The sequence below is a fragment of the Felis catus genome, chromosome F2 (assembly GCF_018350175.1).
Source record: "Felis catus isolate Fca126 chromosome F2, F.catus_Fca126_mat1.0, whole genome shotgun sequence".
Lineage (NCBI taxonomy): Eukaryota > Metazoa > Chordata > Mammalia > Carnivora > Felidae > Felis > Felis catus.
In genome coordinates this window covers 33,168,689-33,186,571 of record NC_058385.1, presented here as the reverse complement: position 1 = coordinate 33,186,571, position 17,883 = coordinate 33,168,689, and the positions used below count along the sequence as shown (strand labels likewise).

Genomic DNA, 17,883 nt, shown 5'->3' with positions numbered 1-17,883 from the left:
TATCCTTCTACTTCTCTTTTAGAAAGATATATGTGATTGCATTTAGGGCCTATGCAGATAATCTAGTTAGATGTCCCTCGTCTCAAGATCTTTAATCACATCTGTAAAGACTCTTTTTTCCATATAAAGTTAGATACAGAAGTTCTGAGGATTAGGACCTAGACACTTTTTTTAATAGAAGTGTAGTTCTATATACCATATTATATTAGTTTTAGGTGTACAATATAGTGATTCAACAGTTCTGTACATTATGCAGTGCTCACCATGATAAGTGTAGTTACCATCTGGACTTGAACATATTTTTCAGCATCATTATTTAGCCTATCACACTTTGTAGAGGTCAACACAAGGGTTTGAAAGTGAAACACATTCTTTTGATTGATATCACTGTGAACTGTTTAGACCAGTGAGTAGGAAGCAATATGTAGTTTTTATTAATATAAATCTCAGATTTATAATATTCTTTTTTTGTTTTTGTGGATGCATCTTACATTCATTCAATGAATGTTGATTAAATATCTGTTATCTACTGTTTACCCATGTACTCGTCTTCCTGACAATGACTCTTTTATTTTGTTTGTTTCTTTGATGGTTGTTGGAGGAAAGTGGTGAAAAACATGTTGGGCACTAGGGAACTAAGGCTTAAATTACAAGCAAAAGAATTAGAATTGTAAACAATTTGAGGGCTTTTGGGTGGCTCATTCGGTTGAGCATCTGACTTCGGTTCAGGTCATGATCTCAGGGCTTGTGGGTTCAAATCCCACATTGGTCTCTGTGCTGACAGCTTAGAGCCTGGAGCCTGCTTCAGAGTCTGTGTCTCCCTCTCTCTCTGCCCCTCCCCCGCTTCCACTGTCTCTTTCTCAAGAATAAATAGACATTAAAAAAAAATTTTTTTTTAAAGAATTTGAATATGTAGCTGGGCGGGGATTTGATACATGTAGTTGGGGATTGGGTATGAAGGGGGAGGTTTTGTATCTATGAGGGTGTATATATATATATATATATATATATATATATATAATTTTTGTTTTTTTAATGTTTATTTATTTATTTTGAGAGAGAGAAAGAGAGAGAGCTCATGTGCATGCATGTGCATGAGCAGGGGAGGGGCAGAGAGAAAGGGAGAGGGAGAAAAGCAGGCTCCATGCTGTCAGCACAGAGTATGACATGGGGCTCAGTCTCACAAACCATGGGATCATGACCTGAGACAAAATCAAGAGTCAGATGCTTAACCAACTGAGCCACCCAGGTGCCCGTGGGTGTATACATTTTAAAGCAAAGATTGAATGTGCTTAGTCATTAACCACTTACAGATTTAGGGTTGCCTATTTACAAAAAGATTTCTTCAAGATGTTTTTTTCCTGTTGAAATACCTTCATCTTGGTCTTCAGGTGGTGAAACATTAAATAATAATTGTAAATAACAAGTGATTTTATCAAAACAAACAGAACGTTGATTAAGGTGAACATGAAGCCTGTAACCCAGAAGTCCACTGAAAATAAAGATAAACCCATAGATATACTCTACTTTAGGAGAATGAATCATTGGTGTCAAAATTAGAAACAAAGATATAGCTATGGATCCAAATATAAATGGCAAACGCACCTGAAAGTAAAAAAAAAAAAAAAGGATTAAGATTAAGATTAGTGATGACCTTTTCCTCAAAAGTTCAAAATTTCTATAAACAATATAAGAACATTCTCTTTCTGTTTGGAACAAATGTTTCAAAACACCAGGGAGAAAACTGCAAATATATTTTCAAATATGTTTAAAGAGATAGTCTCAGTAGTATATTATAGAAAGTACATCAATGGCAGACTAAATGAGTGTAAAAAGTGGAACAGTATTTATTTATTTATATTTATTCTATAGTTTTTATGAACGCCTACTCTATTCATCAGATATTGTCAACTTATTACTAAAATAAGTGCTTTATTTTCAAGCATGGGAAAAAAGATACATTATAAGAAATCATTGTCTAAAAAATTAACTTCCATTCTAGTATTAGTCATTGAAGCATTCTTAGTTTTGGGAATTTGGCATAACCGTAATATTTGGTTATAATGCTTCTTTAATTAGGCATGTACCAATTTTTCCTAGAGCAGCACTATTACATAATAAAAACAGCAGAAATGTTGGAATCAGAAAAGTCTGATTGGAAATGCAAGCTCTGCAACCTTAATTGTTCATTCCTTCAAGAAATATCTACTGAATCCCTATGTGCCACTTGCCATGCTAGGGACACAGAGGTATTTAAGACAGATACAGAAGATTCCTCTCTGGGGAGCTTAGTGCCACTGTTCAGCTGTTTAACTTTGGGCTACTTAATTAATCTGGTCCTCAGACCTATTTGCGAAGGGAGCCAGAAGGAGGCTCCCTGCGAGTCCTGTGGGGCCAATTGCACCAGCGTCCAGGGTTGCTGTCACTGCACAGTGAGATCCTTGGGGCCCTGCACCCTGTTTCAACTGAAGGAAGCTACATGGTGGGCAGGCAGCCATGATAGATAAATCTGTTCAGAGCTTTTTAATCAAATATTCCTGAAATATGTGTGTCGTTGCCATTTAAGTTGGGGGAAAAAAGGGTCTTTTCCAACCCATTTGCAAAATGAGGTTTTATCTAATGCTGGTCTTTTGAAGTCTTTGTGAGCATTGTACACAGGGAACTTCAGTAAAACGTGCTCAACAAAATGGCATTTCTTTTTTAAAAAAATATTTTTTTAAGATTTTATTTTTAAGTAATCTTTACATCCAATAGTGCTCAAACCTACAACCCTGAGATCAAGAGTCATATGCTCAACCAACTGAGCCAGCCAGGTTGCCCCAACAAAATGACATTTCTTAATTAACTTTAGAACAGTGATTTGTATACATTTCTTACACTTCTCTGAGGCTAATGGGTTTTTTGAACTGCCTAGTAGAGTACCTGAAACATAGCAGATAGTTACTGCTTATTTGTTGAATAAATAGATGACTCAAATCCAAGATATTGTCATTCACTTTTTTCAAGAGGAGAAATGGCCAAAGAGGGAGCCATTTTGAGGGGAAGAAAGTGAAGATTGTCTAGACTAGTGTGTCTTAAAATACGGTCAGTCAGTGGACTTCTCTGCATAAGAAGCCCCAAGATAATTGATAAACATAAACTCTTAGGGCCCAACTGACATCGACTAAATTAGAATTCCCAAGAGTGAGTCTGGGAATTCATATTTTAAAAAGCACACTCAAGTGGTTATTATGGTCACTGGCATGAAACATGACTCTCATTTTACTTTGTACACAATCTCTACATGCAGAAAATATCTTAAACGGCCATTTTGATTATATTTATGACACAACTAAAGAATTAAACACTATTTGAAACCTCTTAGGGTTTACATTATAGCAAGGTATGTCTTACATTACACCAAGGCAAAATAAATGAAAATAAGAGAGAGGGAAATAAACATAAAGAATGAATTTGTTTCACAAAACACATGCGACAAAGCTCCATATAGATTCTGAAAGCTGTCCATCATAAGGTATAAGCAAATCAGTTATTTAGGAGAGGCCTAAGTATTCTTGATGCTAAGATCAGAAAAAATTTCCTTAGTAGGTCCTTTACAGAATAAAATATTCACCAGTCTTTTAAAAATAAATATAACAAAAATATGGGCTCTGGAATCAGACTGTTTAGTTTAAATTCCAGCCTGGTATCTTTTAGCCAGAGTAATTTACTTAATCTCTAAGTTTTAGAATTCTCTTTAGTTAAACTGGGTGACTAAATGAACCTCTGCAGGCTGTTTGACCTGAATATGCTCATGCCTCCTTTTTAACTAATTAATTTTTTAACCTGAGGCTTGAACTCACAACCCCAAGATCAAGACTTGGACACTTAACCAACTGAGCCACTCAGGTGCCTCTACTCATGCCTTCTCCTAATTCACTTTCTATGCTATTGTCAGAATGGTCTTTTCAAATGAGTCTAATTTAATTTCTTATACGTATGATTGCTTAAGTAGTCACTATATGCACAAGTGCTCCCATCTGATGGAGCAGTGTGGAGCTAATATCTAGCTTGTGCTTTCTTCACTAGGCTGTGCCTGGGCACAGAGCTATGTCTGCCTAGAGGAAGGGGTGCTTTTGTATATTTTGCATAAAGATACTCTAGGAGCCTACAGGGCCCTACTGACATTATCTAGGAGGTAGTGATTTTATCTTGCAAGTTAAGTTCAGGTTCACAATGTTTATAATAATCCAAACTGAGGCTTAGATTAACATCTTATTGATCTTATTGTAGAAAATGAAGACTCCATCAAGGATATAATTAAGAATGGAATGCCATATCACCTACGTTGGGTTGTGCACTGAAGAGATGATTTTGAGTTGGGTCAATATTCCCCCCCTTCCCCCAAAAGCATTGTTGTCTAGCTCCTGGAAAATAACAAAAGTGATAACTATATTCCTTGTGGAGAATCAATTTTGACCTTTTACTCAATAAGAAACAAGCCAAAAATAGCTCATACAGCCAATTATACATCAGTAAACTGGAACATAGAGATCCAGATCAGATGTTTCATAAATTGGACTCTAATTGATTAGAAGCATCCCCTATAGGTTAAAAAAGTTATATTCCTAGAAATAGAGTAGAAAGTTAATATTAACATTTTTATCTTGATTTACCTTATAAGGTCTGGGTAGATTGGGGTCCTGGTACCTTAGTTTAAGTAAACCTATCATATATAGCCCTCTTAAAACCCAGGCTGCTAATCCTGAATATTTTATTAAATTGATTAAATCTGAGGCTATAATAAGACAAGAAGCTAAGATGATTATCTGGGTGATAGCAACAGTTGGACTGAAGTGGTTATTAAGCATGGAGAAAATCAAAGGCAGTTGTCCTTCTTGGCTTGCTATGTAGAACAGCCTCGATGCTGAAAGCACTGTACAACACATGTTGCTAACTATTGAAGTTGAAATCCCCAAAGAAATGACCCATTGCATGGAAGGGATTACTTTATCCATCCAGGTGACAGCAACAGCATCTAAAAAAAATTTCAAAAAGAGTCAGTCACTTTTGCTTCATTGCAAATATGGCAAAAATTATTCACTTCTTCTTGCATCTGTACTCTTTGTAACCTGACTTGGCCCCTTCTTCTGAGAGGGAGTTTCTTTATCAGTTCTTGAATACGCCTCGTGGTCTATTTCGGCCAATAGAATGCATTGGAAGTAGTAGTTTGCCAGCTCTGAGCCTATACCTTGAGAAGTATCACATGTTGCTTGCTCTCTTGAACCCTGCTTAGCTACCATGTGAACAAGCTCAACCTAGTCTGTGAAAGACAAACCATAATAGTTCTGGAGCCTGAAAATGCATCTTATAGACTTCCAAATATAGGGAGCATAATTGACCTAGGGCCCTGGCTACTGCACAAAGAAATACATTGTGGCATTTCTACCAAAGCCATGCTCCCACAGGTTGTTCCCAGCTAATATCTGTGAGGTAGAGGCACTAAGAGGTACTTATTTATCTGATGGCCAACTTTGGCTAAAGGGCTTCCTGGCAGATGTGCCAAACCTTTCCTATACAGCATATCAGTCCAGGGTGTTTTTACTTATTTTTTCCTCTTTCTCTTCTTCACTTTGGGTCACACTCGCATTGTGATCCCATGGCTCTCCCAGCCTTACTTGGCTTCCTTCTTGGTTTCTCTAACACAAGCATTTCTCTTACTAAATTCATTGCACATTTAATTCTTTCTTGGCACTTGCTTCTCCAAGGACTCAAGCTAACCTACAAGCTGAGTCCCCAAAGAAACAGGAAATCATGGCCAACATCAATAAAGCTGCTTACCCAAACTGCAAGGGACTGCAGACACACATATGACTCCAACAGAGAACCAGAACTGCCTAGCTGAACTCAGCATAAATTGCCAACTTGTAGAATTGTGAACCAAATAAGTGGTGGTTGTAAATCAGTACATTTTGGGGAGGCTTGTTTGGCAACAACAGATGAGTGATAGTCACAAATACTATGATTAAAAATAAGAATAGAAGATTTTCAATGGGGGTAAATATAGATGCTTAACTAAGGCAAATAACTGATACTAGAAACATAAGGAATTATGTTGTGAGGGCATCAACTATACTGCAAAATTTCTCCAAAATTATTGGCCATTGATTATAATTAAAGTAGAGCTCAAAATTATATGATACGATTGCATTGTCTTTACTACCTATGATGTATTGGTCTTTTTCATTGATAATGTGATGAATTGATGGTGGTTTAGTTCTTTTCTTTTTTTCAATTGCAAGTGCTTTGACACCTACAGTTTTGCCTCTAATAATTTATTTGCAAAGTTGAAAACATTGAGCTTTGTTTTGTAGGTATTTCGGTTCTAAAATTCCGACAATTTCTTATTAATAATGTTAACAACCCTAAAATTCAGAGAGATGATTGCAATTATATTGTAAGTTTATTCACTATACTCCATTTCATGATTTTAAATTGCATTTCAAACTTTCTAAGACTGGGATGAGACTTAGGAGGAACTTGTCAGGGCTCAAAAGATATTGAACTTAGAATCAATCTTACTAGTGTGACATCCATCACAAGGTAGGCATCTAAGGCTGGTAAGGTGGCATTGTGGGGGAGGCAGAGATAATAGTGTCTCACCTGGAAATGGTAAGTTGTTTAGAAAGGATGATATGTGGTGAGGGTATTCGTGCACACCTAACAGAAAGTTAGGCTTGCTTAGATCTTGGAGAACCTGCAATGGTCAGTTTAGAAGTTGGTATTTGTGTATTTGGTGGTGATGGGGTGGTTGCAGCAGGACACAAAACAGAGAGTGTTTAAGCAGGAGAGTGACATGATTAGATTTACGTTTTATAACATCATCTCTAGAGACTGAGTGGAGGCTGGATTGGAGGGAGATTAGAAGTGAGTGTACAAATGAGGAGGTTGTTGCTGTAGCCCGATGAGAAAAATGAGGGTCTAGACACTGAGTGGGTGTGCAGAAGGGGGAAATACCTGACGAGCTGTTAATGGGGTAGGGTTTTACAGGACTTGCTGACTAGTTTGGAAGTGGGTATAAGGCAAATTACAGTTCTGTCTCTCATTTTAATAGTTAAAACAAAATCTCCTTTAGTGTTACTACTGTATTCCTGTGAGACCAAATTGTGGGAAGGTGTAATAGTAACATGTTATTATTAACTTATCAAAACTTAGGGGCACCTGGGTGTCTCAGCTGGTTGATCATCATCTCAGGAAATGATCTCATGGTTTGTGGGTTGGAGCCCTGCATCAGGGTCTGTGTGGACAGTGTGGAGCCTGCTTGGGATTCTCTCTCTCTCCCTCACTCTCTGCGTGTGTGCTCTCTCTCTTAAAAAATAAATAACTTAAAAAAATTTATATTTTCTTGGGGCATCTGGGTGGCTCATTTGGTTAAGCATCTGACTCTTGATTTTGGCTCAGGTCATCATCTCACAGTTAATGAGTTCAAGCCCTGCATCAGGCTTTATGCTGACAGTGTGGTCTGCTTGGGATTCTCTCACTATCCCTCTCTCTCTCTGCCTCTCACCCCCTCCCCCACTCTCTTTCTCTCTCAAAATAAGTTAGACATTTAAAAACTTATATTTTTCTTTTCATTTATTTTGTTAACGTAACATTTAAAAAATTGTATTTTCCTTTTATTTTTTAATGTTTGTTTGTTTGTTTGTTTATTTATTTATTTATTTATTTATTTATTTATTATTTTGAGAGAGAGAGACAGGAGGGGAAGAGAGAGGGAGAGTGAGAGAATCCCAAGCAGGCTCCAACCACTTTCAGCACAGAATCTGATGGGAGGCTTGAATCCATGAACCATGAGATCATGACCTGAGCCAAAATCAGGAGTCAGATGCTTAACGGACTGAGCCACCTAAGTGCACCTAAATTTTCCTTTTAGAAGCAATGTAACATTTTTGTACTAGTGTCAGAGAAGATGCATAAAACCACCTTTTGACTTTTTGAAACTTGTATAGTTTTTTTTTCAAAATACATTTCAAAACTTATTTTTGTAAAGGCTTTGCACATCAGACTAATCCTCTTTGTGACCTTTGCTTTGAAAACCCCTCCACTGCAGGGAAATTCTAGTTACCTGAGTATCCCAGTATGTTGGCTCTAGTCACAGCTTCTCCCAAACCACATGCACTATATTTGTACACGGTCAGATACTTCTGTTCCTGTCTTTCTTTTTTTTTTTTTAAATTTTTTTTTTAAAGTTTTTTATTTATTTTTGAGATAGAGAGAGACAGAGCATGAACGGGGGAGGGGCAGAGAGAGAGGGAGACACAGAATCGGAAGCAGGCTCCAGGCCCTGAGCCATCAGCCCAGAGCCGACGCGGGGCTCGAACCCACGGACTGCGAGATCGTGACCTGGCTGAAGTCGGATGCTTAACCGACTGAGCCACCCAGGCGTCCCTGTTCCTGTCTTTCTATACAATATTTTTGTAGTTTATGTTTGTATTGGTGTATTACTTGGATTTTATCTAGAATATTTAAAGAGTGAGTTGTATCAGTAAATGAACTTTCTAGATAACTTCTCTTCTTTCAGGAGTAACTGCCTTTTTTTAAATTAAAATTTGATGAAATTTTTAAAATATATTTCAAATACTACTCTGCCTTTTTATTTTTTTTTTTATTTTTTTTTTTAATTTTTTTTTTCAACGTTTATTTATTTTTGGGACAGAGAGAGAGTGTGAACGGGGGAGGGGCAGAGAGAGAGGGAGACACAGAATGGGAAACAGGCTCCAGGCTCTGAGTCATCAGCCCAGAGCCCGACGCGGGGCTCGAACTCATGGACCGCGAGATCGTGACCTGGCTGAAGTCGGACGCTTAACCGACTGCGCCACCCAGGCGCCCCTACTCTGCCTTTTTAAAGTAAACAATGTGATTTAGCATTTTCTTAAAGGCTTGGTGTTTCCAAAAAAAAAAAAAAAAAAAAAAAAAGGCTTGGTGTTTTCATAAAAGTTTACCAGTTGGTTCTGTGGAAATGTTATTTGGCATTAGAAAAATGATATTTTTCTGATCATAAGTGCAACATGCTAATCATGGAAAATATGAACAATATGAAACAATATAAAAAAGGAAATAAAAACTGTAATTTTATCATTCACATGATACCATTTACTACTAACCTTTTGATATAGCTCTGTTTAGTCACATCTATGGTGTCTACTATATCATTATTTGTTTTAATATACCTTATTATCTGATATATGTTAATGTATATACATACTATTACTTGCATTGATAATAATCCCTCCTAGTGGTGGCGATACAGGACTTTGATTTGGTTTGTTTGTAAATTGAGGCATTTTAGTGCGGTGGTTGAGAACATAGGTTTTGAAGTTGGACCACCTGGTTTTGAGTCTGTCAGTTACCAGGAATGTAACTTTGAGCACCATACCTAGAGGTATTGGGAAGAGTATTTTTTTTAAGATCAGATCTTGCAACTTGCTGTCCACGTTTACAACCCACTACCTTCAGTAACCTGGACAAGACACATGCTTTTATCATAAGAAGAGCATGATGGAGACCCAGTTTTGGATCTTAACTCTGTCCATTACTTAACTTCCCTGAGCTAGTTTCCCTATCTACAAAATGAAGAATGCACTGCCTATTCCAAACAGTTATTTTGAGGATATGTATCTGGGTGTGCCCTAAAGGGTAGAAATTCTAACAAAATATCTCTTCTTTGCTTCTTGCTGTGCTTGCTCCTTTTTCTCTTCATCTCTTTCCCCTTTCTCCTCTGCAGCCCTCTCCTCCTTCTCTTTCTAATTCTTGCTTTTCACATTCTACTATCCTTAGATTTTTCCCTTAGCACATGCCCCTTCTTTATAGATCATTTAGGTGATTATTTTTCCTTTCCTTATAACAACCAAAGCATGAATACGTCATGTTTATGTTTTTAGGGGTGTATCAAACATATCTACAGTGTACAGGAGTCAATGTTTATTGAGAGTAGGTAGTAGTAGTGACTGGTTTCTCTCTGTCTAGACACATTCATACCTGCAGAGATGATTTCCTGAGGGGTCAAAACTGCCAGGTAGGATATGTTCACCAATACGTAAACAACAGCCACCATGGGAAGAACGGTAATCAGAGCTTTGGGAATATTCTCACCGGGATTTTTTATCTCTCCTAAAAAACACAAATAAAGTTATCAGAAGAGGAAGTATTATTGTGGGACTTTTGAAGAGTTCTTTACAATAAAAAGAGGAGAAAGTATTGTTCATGGATTCATGCTTCCTTATCTACATGGACTGATTCTATATTGGTCCTGCACAAATTGTGCCTGAAAGCTTAGATTTTTCATTGTTTTGTACTATTTTGTTAAAAATTATTATTCCGAAATTATCCCATAAGTAGACTAATATATTTTTTAAAAAATTTTAACGGGTTTATTGATTTTCAAGAGACAGAGAGACAGAGAGCATGAGCAGGGAAGGGGCAGAGAGAGAGGGAGACACAGAATCCGAAGCAGGCTCTAGGCTCACAGTGGTCAACACAGAGCCCAACCCAGGGCTTGAACCCACGAACCTTGAGATCATGACCTGAGCCCAAGTCAGACCCTTAATCGACTGAGCCACCCAGATGCCCCATAAAAAGTGACTAATAATTTTAACTGTCACTTTGGGAAACTATAAAATGTTACATTAACACTAACATTTTATTTTCTTTGAGAAAGAGAGAGTAAAAGATAAAAAAGTTTTAACTTGTACCAAATTAATGCTTTCTTTCTCATCTTACTCTTTTCCCACCACTGTTCAAATGAACAGTAAAAAATTCCTTTAGGAATACTGTCTCTTACAACTTGCTTGGTTTTAATGTGGAAAATTTCTTTTGTCCCTAACATGCCCAACTTTGGTCACATCCTTAAGACCAGGGAGTATTACCAAGTTTTAAATGTGTCCAGGGAAGCAGTGGATTCTTAGTTTGTGTTTTCTACCATATTCCTGTCTTCAGTTCAGACTAAGACCATGTCCTCTGATCTCCAATGACAGAAGAGCAGCCTGTGGTAGGTGCCCTGCCTGCTTAGACTCTCCTGTTTAGGTTTTCCATAAGGTGAGGGGAAAGTTTTGTCTAATGGGCCTTTTCCCGTCTCTTATTTACATTTCTAGCTCGGGCCAAAAGTTACCATTTGTTCTCAGAAACCTTCCTCAAGGATCTGGGGAACTGGCCTTTTTAAAAGTTACCCTAGATCTTGCTCTTCAGATCTTTGGACGAGGAGTGGATGCAAATCTGAGCCGGTGGTGCCATTATTAATGCAACTTCCTCTGAGGGTCAGCCAATGCTGCAGTTATCTCCTGGATTTCCTTAGTGCAATGGGAATTTGGAGCAGATTACGAAATCTGAGGGTTTCTTTAAATTGCTGTGAAGATGAATGTGTGTCAAGTGATCCTGATTTTCTACACAGCATGCCATGTCATCTTCCCTGATGCTCCCTTGCAAGAGTCACACAAGTCATGTTATGGAAGCAGAGGACTTTTGTTCTTTTGCTGTTACGTGGATAGAACTCAATTCCTGACAGTTGTCTATGTCACTAGAGACTCATTTTAATTTCGTCAGACCTGTTACTGAGATGGATGCACTAATAGTTTTGAGAGCCAATATAATTTCTTATTTCAGACGTAAATATAAAGGACGTATGGTGGTGCTTGGGGTTCAGTGGTGTCCCTTCAGGAGGCCCTAGCATACGAATCTGGACATAAGCTGTCTATTCTGTTTATACTTGGCCAGGAATATGACAGATCAGAAAATCTGAGGACCAAACTCGAGAGAAATAGTTCTTTTTAGCCAGGGTTATGCCTCTCTTTTTTTTTTTTTTTTTTTTAATATCCTTATTTATTTATTTATTTTAAAAATTAATTTAATTATTTTTATTTTTAAATTTTAATTCCAGTATATTTAAAATACAGTGTTATATTAATTTTGGGTGTACAGATTCAACAATTCTATACATTACTTAATGCTCATCAAGATAAATGTATTCTTAATCCCCCTCACCTATTTCACCCCTCCTGCCCCCCACTTCCACTTTGGTAACCATCAGTTCTCTATAGTTAAGAGTCTGTTTTTTTGATTTGTCTCTTTTTTTATTTGTTCATGTGTTTTGTTTCTTAAATTCCACATTTGAGTGAAATCATGTGGTATTTGTTTCTCTGTCTTGTTTAGTTTAGCATTATACTCCCTAGATCCACTCATGTTGTTGCAAACAGCAAGATTTCATTCTTTTTAAGGCTGAGTAATATTCCATTGTGTATATATACCACATATTCTTTATCTATTCATCTACTGATGGACACTTGAACTGCTTCCATAATTATAATGCTGCAAGAAACATAGAGATGCATGTATCTTTTTGAATTAGTGTTTTTGTATTCTTTGGATAAATACCCAGTAGTGAAATTACTGGATCATAGGGTAGTTCTATTTTTAATTTTTTGAGGAACTTCCATACTGTTTTCCACGGTGGCTGCACCAGTTTGCATTCCCACCAACAATGCACACGGGTTCCTTTCTCACCACAAGGATTAACCTGTTTTGGTATACAAGAAGCCAGATGTATAAATTTGGTGTTGTAGACTTACAAATAAAGTTAACAAAGTGGGTAATGGTAGCCAGTCCCATGCAACTGGCCACAAGATCTGATGGAATTACTACACTCGTTTTATTGGGCCTTTTGCTTTAATAGTCTGCAGAGCCAGAAAATTTCAGTAGACCTTTCAAACACCATATTGATCTGAAGTCATTCACATTTCATTACCAGTGCTAGGTATGGGATGCTCATCCTTAATTCAAGGCTTAGTTTGTTTTGATAACAAATCAAGTCAGGGAGTAGGAGGTTGAGATGAGCAGTCCAAAAAGATCCCAAATTGGGTTTATAGCTGCATTATGCTGTATCTTCAGGTGATGATTACTATCAAGAACCTTCCTGCTTGCTCTAATGAGATGCTCTACCTTAGAGAGATACTAATATATGGGTATTTACTTTTGTAGAACACATAACTGCCCACTGTAGGAAAGGGCTTTTTAGAAACTACTGGAGGAAGTTGGATTCAGTTGTCCAAGGACCGTGGCTCATAACCCAACACGACTGGGGAAGTGAGGTGACTCAGTGGCCCCTGAAGGATGCAGATCCAGTTGGTGACCCATGAAACTCGGCCTTCACATATGTCCAGTATTTCATGTGCTTTTTTAATGTCCAAGCTAGCTGCAAGATGATTGCTATAACAATTAATTTGTGCTAGATAAATTAAAGCCTTATTATTTGGAAAACCTTGATATTGGTTTAAAAATTCACTAATTTCACTGCCAGAAATGAAAACATTACCTTTGTCAATTATTAAAAAAGAAAAATGATAAAATCCTTAAAAATTATCTTAATTTTTAATAATCTACATGAGAGAACAAATATCTTAATAATCAAGGAATATCACAGATTACAATGACTTGAGAATCAGCGCTTCTAAGAAATCATAATGAAAAGTTTTGATAAAATATTACAGATATTTTAAGCATAAAATCTATACTAGTAGTGTGACATGTAGGGGAACAAGCTCAAGGTTTTTAAATTTTTAAAAAATTTTTAATGTTTATTTATTTTTGACAGAGAGAGAGAGAGAGAGAGAGAGAGAGAGAGAGAGAGAGAGACTGAGAGAGACTGAGCACAAGCGGGGGAGGGTCAGAGAGAGAGGGAGACACAGAATCTGAAACAGGCTCCACACTCTGAGCTGTCAGCACATAGCCTGTTGCAGGGCTCGAACTCAGGAACGGCGAGATCATGACTGGATACTTAATAGACTGAGCCAATCAGGCACCCCAAGTTCAAGTTTCTTATAGAAATTGTTGCAAAGATTTTGCTTGGAAGTTTTATACAACTTTGCTATTTATTATATTTCTTAATATTTTATATTCTTATAATTTTATAAGGCAAATGAAATATCATGAATTGTTTTCTATTTAATTCTTTTGTTTACTCTAGGGTGCTATGCATCTATTACCACATTCTCTTGGTACCATAACATTGCAGGGGGCAACATGGCCGTACAGTACATGTGCATAGGGAAACATGGGCATTACAACACTCCTTGTAATTGTGAAAAATTGTAAGAACTTTAAACACATACTAATGTGAAGGTGTGGTAAAGCCATCCTAAAGAAAGTTATGCAGCAGTTAAAAAAATGTGTTAACGTTCATGCTCTGTCTCTCTCTGTCCCAAAAATAAATAAACATTGAAAAAAAAATGTGTTAGGTCACTAAGAACTGATATAGAAAGATCCCTGAGACATATCATGGAATCAAAATTAGGATGTGGCATTTTATCATTGCTGGTAGGGTATATATATCTATATCTATATCTATATCTATATCTATATCTATATCTATATCTATATCTATATATATCTGTGATAGTCTTATTTTTTACAAATAGATTATATTAATGTATTTCTTACATCACTGATATTTAACTCAAAATGTCTTGAAAAAATGCTAGAATAAAATGTAGTAATGTATGAGAATTATCTTAATTTCCTTTTGAAAACTTTATATTATAAATTCCCACATTTTGAATAAGGGACATGACCTGAAGAATACTAAATTCCATATTTTCCATATAAATGGTAATATACTGAGGTTTAGTGATGACTAAACTGTGATATATCCAACTAGTCCAAAGAAGATCAAATTGAATTCCAAAAACCAAACAAATCAGCTATATCTTTCTCTATAGAACTGTAGACAAAACTTTCAGCCTGCTACAAAAGTATTTCAGAGATGGATTTACCTGCTATGTTGATCAGGATTGATGTACCAGAATATGCAAACAATCCTTGGAGTAAGGCTTCTGCAATCTGTGAGGCACCAGGAAGTTCAGCGTTGAAAGAATTCTCAAACTTGGCCACATTCTCCTTTTTCCCAGTCCCTAACAGTACAATCCCAGTAAGGGAAATGAAGCAGAGGATAGTGATTTTCATCAAAACACTGATAGTTTGAAACCAAGCCACTGTTAGCACCCCTCGAGTATTTAGAAGTCCCAGTGACCACAAAATAGCCAAAGCTAGACATTTCTTTGGTAGCTCTGGAGCTAGGCACCTGGTATAGAAAGGCTGAATTATATAGGTAGATATTATCAAGCTTTGCGTAGCTATTCCTAAGGGATAAATAAAAAATTTGATCCAAAGACTGAGGAAAGCAACAGAGGATCCAAGAGATCTTTTGAGGAAATAGTAAGGCGCTCCACTTCTAGGGAAGGTTGTCCCCAGCTCTGCAAGACTGAGAGCGCTGATGATAGTCAGAACAGCACAAGCAGCCCAAATACTCAGGGAGACAGCTATGTTCAGTGAAGAGTATTTTAATACCCCTTTAGGAGACACAAAGATTCCTGCACCTATTGTGACACAAAATAATAAAATATTTCCATGGAAAAATCCTATTGACCTCAGGAGTTGCATATTTTTTCTTTTTTCTTTTTTTTATCCTGAAAAGTAATATAAAATGTCATGTGGATTGCTAACTTTTATACATTTCTGCATGATTCTTCTGCAGCATGCTTTGTTGATTTACATAAGCATTTTATTGCACTTAACTTTGTTTTAAAAATAATTAACTTGTGAATCGTTCTAAGATTCTGTAAACTCTTTTAAAGAGTGCCAGAGTTAAAATGTTTCACATGTTAATTATTTAAAAATTCAAACATACCAGTGATAGTTGCACAACACTGTGACTATAATTAATGCCATTGAATTGTACACTTAAGAATGGTCCAAATGGCAAATTTTATGTTATACATATTTTATCACAAGTTTTAAAAAGTTATTAATGTAATATGCCAAATAGCCCCACCCAAGTGTACAATTTAAAGGGATGAGTTATATGGTACATGAATTATATCTCAATAAATCGGTCTTTAAGAAAACACATATGTCGCTGAACAAGTTAGTCACAGCTAATTACGAAAGAAAGATTTAAGTTTGGCCAGAGAATTTTCCTTTAGGAAGTATAAAAGTTGATATTATAGGGGCGCCTGGGTGGCTCAGTCGGTTAAGCGTCTGACTTCAGCTCAGGTCACGATCTTGCGGTCTGTGAGTTCGAGCCCCGCGTCAGGCTCTGGGCTGATGGCTCAGAGCCTGGAGCCTGTTTCCGATTCTGTGTCTCCCTCTCTCTCTGCCCCTCCCCCATTCATGCTCTGTCTCTCTCTGTCCCAAAAATAAATAAACGTGGAAAAAAAAAATTAAAAAAAAAAGTTGATATTATATAACTCTGAGCTAATACTTTTGAAAGTGTGTTCCAAAGAGAGGAATTGTAGCTTCATGTAAAAAATGTAAACTTTAAGTAGGTTCAGGATTGAATCCCACATCTGACACTTAGTAGCTGCATGATTTTTAGTAAGCTGTTTTATTTCTTTGAATCCCTATCTCCTCATCTGTAAAATGAGGATAATAATTTCATTTTGGGGCACCTGGTGGTTCTTGATCTCAGCTCAGGTAATGATCTCATGATTTGTGAGATCGAGCCCTGCATTGGGCTCTGTGCTGACAGCATGGAACCTGTTTGGGATTCTTCCTCTCCCTCTCACTCTCTGCCCCTCCCCTGCTTTCTCTCTTTCTCTCTCAAAATAAATAAATAACCCTAAAAAATATTTTCATTTTATCATAGAGTCATTTCCATGGAGCTGAATAAATAACCTCTGTGAAACATCTATTAGAGTACTGACCTATCATGGCTTAATAATTTCACTTGTGTGTACTGATGCCTAACAAATTGCCCCAAAAGTTAGTGACCTGAAAAACATTCTCACACAGTTCCTGTGGGTCAGGAATTTGGATGCTGGTAGCTGGGTCCTTTGGCTCTAAGTGTCTCATAAGGCTTCAATCATCTGTTGACTGGAACTGTAGTCATCTCAGGGCTCCTCTGGGGAACGATCCACTTCCAAGTTCACTCATACAGCTGTGCTTCAGTTTATTGCAGGTTTCTGGACTAAGGACCTCAATCTCTCTTGAACTATTGGCTGACGTCCTGCCATCATTCTTCCTATGAGGGCCTCCTCATAGGGCAGATCGTAGTGTGGCATCTTGCTTGTTCCATCAGGGAGAGAGAGTGGTAACAAGACAAAAGTCTTGGAAGTGACATCTCCTCATGTTTGCTGTATTCCATTCATTGGAAATGAGAATTCATAAGTCCTGCCCATACTCAAGGGGAGGGGATGACTTTAAGGCATTAATACCAGGAGGCAGAGATCATTTTGGTCATCTTAGCAGTAATTAAGTTGTATGAAATAAAATTATTTTGTGGAAACACTCATTCTTTTATTATAATTAGATATCAATATTGTACCTGTGGATAGACACAAACCAGCCTATTAACAAATATATTTAGGAGCTTCTAGTCCTGGATAAGATCTCAAATTTAATAATGCAATATCCAAAATGTCCAGGATACAATAGAAAATCATTTGTTATATCAAGAACCTGGGCAATCTCAACCTGAGTGAGGAGAGACAATCAACAGACACCAATATTGAGATGACACAGGTTTTTGAATTATCTGTCAAGGATTTTAAAGTAGCCATCATAAAAATTCTGCAATCAGCCTGTGCAAAAATGCATGTAAGAAATGAAAAAGCAGAAGGAGCCAGGGGAGAAATAGAATATATAAAGAGAAACCAAGTGGGAATTTTAGAACGGAAAAATAAAACAAATTAAAAACTCAGTGGGTGTGTTCAACTGCAGAATGAAGAATACAGGGAAAGAATCAGTGAACATGAAAATAGAACAGTAGAAACCCCCAATTTGACAATAGAAAATGAACTAAAACAAAACAAAACAAAAGAATATTATCTCGGTGATTTTTGTGGGAATATAACACAAGAG

The 17,883-nt window shown here is 36.9% G+C and overlaps 1 protein-coding gene and 1 long non-coding RNA gene across 3 annotated transcripts in view; one reads left to right on the top strand and one right to left on the bottom strand.

The window, feature by feature from the left end:
* The window catches only part of LOC109496074, a 35,970-nt gene extending 18,660 nt beyond the window's left edge, over positions 1 to 17,310 (top strand). The window contains exon 5 of one of the 2 annotated variants that reach the window (XR_002739424.2): positions 16,972 to 17,310. This is a non-coding gene — a long non-coding RNA (uncharacterized LOC109496074). Of the gene's footprint in view, positions 1 to 13,008; positions 13,555 to 16,971 lie in introns of those variants that run through there. The other variant, XR_006592273.1, reaches the window with a different exon arrangement.
* LOC101096635 (solute carrier family 7 member 13-like) lies at positions 1,159 to 15,552 on the bottom strand. The gene is made up of 4 exons (XM_019822838.2): positions 14,799 to 15,552; positions 10,018 to 10,149; positions 4,656 to 5,017; positions 1,159 to 1,605 (listed from the first exon to the last, which is right to left on the bottom strand). The coding sequence occupies exons 1-4, from the start codon at positions 15,463 to 15,465 to the stop codon at positions 1,330 to 1,332; spliced, it is 1,437 nt and encodes a 478-aa protein (XP_019678397.1). The 5' UTR covers positions 15,466 to 15,552; the 3' UTR covers positions 1,159 to 1,329.
* Positions 17,311 to 17,883: the final 573 nt, after the last annotated feature.

Excerpts from the sequence above, each read along its gene's own strand:
- LOC101096635 (XM_019822838.2), bottom strand. The coding sequence starts at position 15,465 with ATGCAACTCCTGAGGTCAATAGGATTTTTCCATGGAAATATTTTATTA. Across the intron at positions 5,018-10,017 it reads TCAGGAAATCATCTCTGCAG|ATGCTGTTGCTGTCACCTGG; the intron begins GTATGAATGTGT and ends AATTTTTTTTAG. Across the intron at positions 1,606-4,655 it reads ATCTACCCAGACCTTATAAG|GTGCGTTTGCCATTTATATT; the intron begins GTAAATCAAGAT and ends TTTTACTTTCAG.